This window comes from Mastomys coucha, unplaced genomic scaffold, assembly GCF_008632895.1.
Source record: "Mastomys coucha isolate ucsf_1 unplaced genomic scaffold, UCSF_Mcou_1 pScaffold3, whole genome shotgun sequence".
NCBI classification, from domain to species: Eukaryota; Metazoa; Chordata; class Mammalia; order Rodentia; family Muridae; genus Mastomys; species Mastomys coucha.
The window spans coordinates 10,217,581-10,222,590 of NW_022196909.1; the positions used below are offsets into that span (position 1 = coordinate 10,217,581).

The window sequence follows — 5,010 nt, forward strand, 5'->3', positions numbered from 1 at the left end:
GTGCCCACCTGGCCAGAATCCCGTGTCCCGTGGAACAGGGACCCCGCGAGAAATCCCGGTCCGTGGCACTGAGTGAAGTCCACATTTCCCTTAGCCTACCTGAACCACATGTCTGATGGAACCAATCACTACAGGTTTATCAGACTCTGCTTCTTCATCCAGAACTTCCTCCGTTCCCCAGAGGCTAGAGAGTTCCAGTTCACCTTCTTCTAGAGCAAGAGAGTGCCCTTCAAAATTGGCTTTCTCATAGAAAATCCAACTGCGAATAGAACACAGAAAAGCCATTATCTATTATAGTGATTGTTTAATTCTGGCCGATACATATTGTACATCACTAACTGGAAATAGCATAAGCTCTTCCCCAGGACCAATCTCACTGGGTTTTATGAAGCCTCAGACAATTAAAAAAAAACCAAACAAACAAATCTATAGCTATATTGGAGAATGTTTGAGTTATCACTGTGATAGAGTGCCCATGTTCATGGGACTGACAGATGTGCTCTCTGGATGAACTTGCCCCTTTCATGGATTGTATCACACATTTCTCTTAAAGGTTTTATAATGTATACATCACTGTTGAATCGATGGATACATTGATACACAGAACTATATTAATGTTAACAAAAAGGAGTTTTGAAAGATTCTCCCCAGCAAACACACAGCACTAAGAAAAACATCACAGTGAATGGGAGGGCGTACACCTTCAAGAAGCCATTAGGAGTTGCTAAAGGAGGGCTGGAGAGGTGGTCCAGTGGTTATGCTCGACTACTGCTCCTGCACAGGACCTGAGTTTGAGTCCCAGCACACATTCTGGGTGGCTTTCAGTTCGGATGCCTCTGACCTCCATGGGCACCTGCACTCATAAACACTAACACACACACACACACATATAAAATTAAAAAATAAATTGTTAAAACTAAATGAAAAAAGGTTGCAAAAGAGATTGAAACTGTCCTGCTACAAACGAAATTATCTTGCAAAATTTGTCTTTAACCTAATTTTCAGTTTTCTAATTTGATAATGAAAGTACACTTTATTTTTCTAATGAATATGTTCACTATTTAGAAAAACATATTAAAATATTAAAAGTCCTGTTAGAAAATATGCTGCATAATAATTAAAAGGAGATGAAAAGAAACAGCTAATTTTTTAGGTCTTAACTCAGTTTGGTGTATAGAGCGGTCGTTCCAGCTACTCCAGAGGCCGGGGCAGAAGGACAGCAAGTGGGGCATCCAGTGAGTTCAAGGCCAGGCTAGTTACTTGGGAAGATGATGTATGAAAAAATGAAAGGTAGCCAGGGATACGGCTCAGCGGCTGAGTGCTCCCCTCAGTAGCATGTGTGAGGCTGATCCACGAATTACTCAGACATGTTTGGTGCCTACCCTCTTGACCCCAGCCCGGCGTGTACATGCATGGTGAAGACAAACAAGATACTCTGATTTTGTTTGCAAATGTGTTTCTTCACTCAACTTCTTGTGCATTTCTGAGAGACAATTCAACCGGCAAAAAAAGTTTAGAAACCGTCCAAGTATTTACATTTTCAATAGTCTCTTAATCAAAACTAACTTTTGTCAAAAAATGAAAAATAAACAACTTCAGGTCACTTCTTCAGTGAAGTCTCAGAAATTTATTTGTCTTTCCTTACAATCTCATTTGGTTTATTGATTTATTAGATAATTGCCTGGGTGTGGTGGTATACGCCTTTAACCCCAGCACTGGGAGGCAAATGCAGACAGAGTTTAAGGTCTGCTCTCCATAGTGAGATCTTGCCTCCAGTTTTCAAATATGAGCCATGACATTCAAGTAGAGGTCAGAGGGCAACTTGTAGGAGCCAGTGCCATGTGTGTGTCCTAGGAATGGAACTCGGCTCACGAAGCTTAGTGGCAAGGACCTCTACACACTGAGCCAGCTTGCCAGCTTCGTGGTGTGTGTGTGTTTGAGACTGGGTCTTGCTACATAAGACCGGGCTGGGCTGGAACTCACAGAGACTTTCTTTTAATCTCTCGAGTGTTGGGATTATAGGCATGAGCCATCACATCCAGCTTTGTTTAACTTTGTTAACTTTATTTAACTACACACAGGTTTAAGAAGTCACACCTGATCTGTAAATAGAACAAATGTAATTGTTTTGGAAGATTCATTTATTTATTATATATGACTACACTGTTGCTGTCTTCAGACGCATCGGAAGAGGACATCAGATCCCATTACAGATGGTTGTGAGCCACCATGTGGTTGCTGGGAATTGAACTCAGGACCTCTGTAAGAGCAGCTAGTGCTCTTAAGCTCTATCAACAAGTGTAACTTTTAAAATATAAGCTTTACTTATTTTTACGTGTTTGGGTTTTTGTGTGGTCTTGGCCTGTATGTATGTCTGGGTATTTGCATGCAGTACCAGCAGAGGCCAGAGGGCGATGTCCAAGCTCATGAAACTGGAATTTCAGATGGTGCTGAGCCACCTGTGGGTGCTGGAACCCAAACCCAGGTCCTCTAGAAGAGCTAAAAGTGCTTTTCACTGCCAAGCCACCACTCCAGCTTCCAAATGCAATCCTTACCAACCTTGTTAGCTACCCTAGTCAAGACCATATTACGGGTCCCAAGTCTATCTAAAGCAATGTTATGTGGAATACGTGGGGAGGGTAAGTTTGTTCTACTGTGTCTTTACGATTTGTCTATCATAAACATGTATCACTTTTATAATCAAACCCATGTGTGTTAGATACGTTTCTTACCACCAACAGTGTTTACGTCATTTATGCTGTTAAAGGTACATTCATAAGTAAGCGGTAAGGTCCAAATAGTAATTGAGAAAGCTAAATACCCATGGTAAGCTGCACCTGCAGTGCGCCCTAACACCAGCTGTGAGCTGCACCTGCAGTACACCCTAACACCAGCTGTGAGCTGCACCTGCAGTACACCCTAGCACCAGCTGTGAGCTGCACCTGCAGTGCGCCCTAACAACAGCTGTAAGCCGCACCTGCAGTGCTCCCTAACACCAGCTGTGAGCTGCACCTGCAGTGAGCCCTAACAACAGCTGTATGCCGCACCTGCAGTGCTCCCTAACACCAGCTGTGAGCTGCACCTGCCGTGCGCCCTAACACCAGCTGTGAGCTGCACCTGCAGTTTACCCTAACACCAGCTGTGAGCTGCACCTGCAGTGTACCCTAACACCAGCTGTGAGCTGCACCTGCAGTGTGCCCTAACACCAGCTGTGAGCTGCACCTGCCATTTACCCTAACACCAGCTGTACCTGCAGTGTGCCCTAACACCAGCTGTAAGCCACACCTGCAGTTTACCCTAACACCAGCTGCAAGCTGCACCTGCAGTATACCCTAACACCAGCTGCAAGCTGCATCTGCAGTATACCCTAACATCTGCTGTAAGCTACACCTGCAGTATACCCTAACACCTGCTGTAAGCCGCACCTGCAGTTTACCCTAACACCAGCTGTGAGCTGCATCTGTGGTTTACCCTAACACCAGCTGTGAGCTGCACCTGCAGTTTACCCTAACACCAGCTGTGAGATGCACCTGCAGTTTACCCTAACACCAGCTGTGAGCTGCACCTGCAGTGTGCCCTAACACCTGCTGTAAGCTGCACCTGCAGTGCATTCTTACCATCCTCTGACAACTTTCACTAGAATCACTGGAGAGAGGCGCCAAGAGCTGCAGTCCTGGATGTCCCCAAACACCTCGATGCACTCCTCAGAGACGTCGGGCTCACTGAATATCACTACCTGAAAGACAATACAAATGGCAGCATTTTGTCTCCCTTCACCAGACCAGGAACGAAATGTGGACTAGACATTAGAGTAAACTTACCTTGCCAGGCCGGGGATTGAGTTTGTTGTGCATACTTCCTCTAAGAGTCTGCAATCAGAGGAACGGAAATGTGGTCAACAATTACAACATTACAGACCAGTTGCCTTTTCTCCGCCTGAGATCCTTTAAATCAGAACACGTGTACTTCACCATTTATCAGCAACGAGGCAGCCTGCCTTGCTTTACACTCAAGTTATATTAGTATTCTTTTTGAATTGATGCAGTTAAACCACAAGATTTTCCAAATGAATTTGCCATTACAGCTTCTGCTCATTTTAATGTCTAGAGTATTTCCAGCAATACTAGAAAATTTGGGGCCCAAAAGTCAGATTTTATGCTTTATATCAGTTCACTGACTAAGAACCAACCAGGAGACTGCATGTCAAAGAATCTGAGTAATTGCAAACGTAAAAAAGAGGAGGAGGAGGAGGAGGAGGAGGAAGAGGAGGAAGAAGGAAAGGAAGAATTAGAGGAGGAGGAGGAATGAAAGGAAGGAATGAAGGAAGAAATCAAATACATCAGTTACTTCTCTAGAAAGAGCTCGGTTGATTGATGTGTTCATATACACACCCTCATTGGATCTATAAACGTGTTGCCACAGTAACTTCTCCATCATGTGACAAGTACTCGTCTAAAGGAAACCACACACAGCAAGGTTGAGACCAGTTTCCTATAACTGCAGCTACATGAGAGAATGGGCGAGAGAGTCACAAACCGGAGGATGCCTGAGGCCACAGCGTGCACTCAAGGCCAGGGAGGGAATTCAGCCAGATTGTTTGTCTCAGAACAGAAAGAGGAAAAAGAGGATCAGGGAAGTGGCACAACGGCAGAGCACTCACCTATCGTGTGCAAGGCTGTGTGTTCAATCCCCAGAAAAGCAAAAGGGAAAAGAAGAAATGGAGCTATAATACGTTTCACAATACACTGTACATGGTGGGTTTTTTTTTTTGTTTGTTTTTTGTTAAAGATTATGTGTATGAATGTTTTGCCTGCATGCATGGATGTACACCAAGTACCCTTTGAAAGTCAGAAGGTATTGGCTCTCCTGGTACTGGAGTTACAGAAGTTGTAAGCCACCATGCCTTTGCCAGGAATTGAACCGGCTTCTCTGGAACAGCAACCAGTGCTCTAACCACTAAGCTATCTCACCAGCCCTGCACATAGTATTTCTTTTCTTTTCTTTCTTTTT

The 5,010-nt window shown here is 44.3% G+C and overlaps 1 protein-coding gene across 2 annotated transcripts in view; it reads right to left on the reverse strand.

Annotated features, from left to right (window-relative positions):
* Positions 1 to 5,010, reverse strand: part of Crybg1 (crystallin beta-gamma domain containing 1) — a 236,318-nt gene that overhangs the window by 39,233 nt on the left and 192,075 nt on the right. For both annotated transcript variants that reach the window (XM_031348565.1, XM_031348566.1), the window contains 3 exons: positions 3,822 to 3,869; positions 3,618 to 3,736; positions 100 to 259 (listed from right to left, as the gene is read on the reverse strand). In XM_031348565.1, coding sequence (XP_031204425.1) covers positions 100 to 259; positions 3,618 to 3,736; positions 3,822 to 3,869 — 327 coding nt within the window. The remainder of the gene's footprint in view (positions 1 to 99; positions 260 to 3,617; positions 3,737 to 3,821; positions 3,870 to 5,010) is intronic.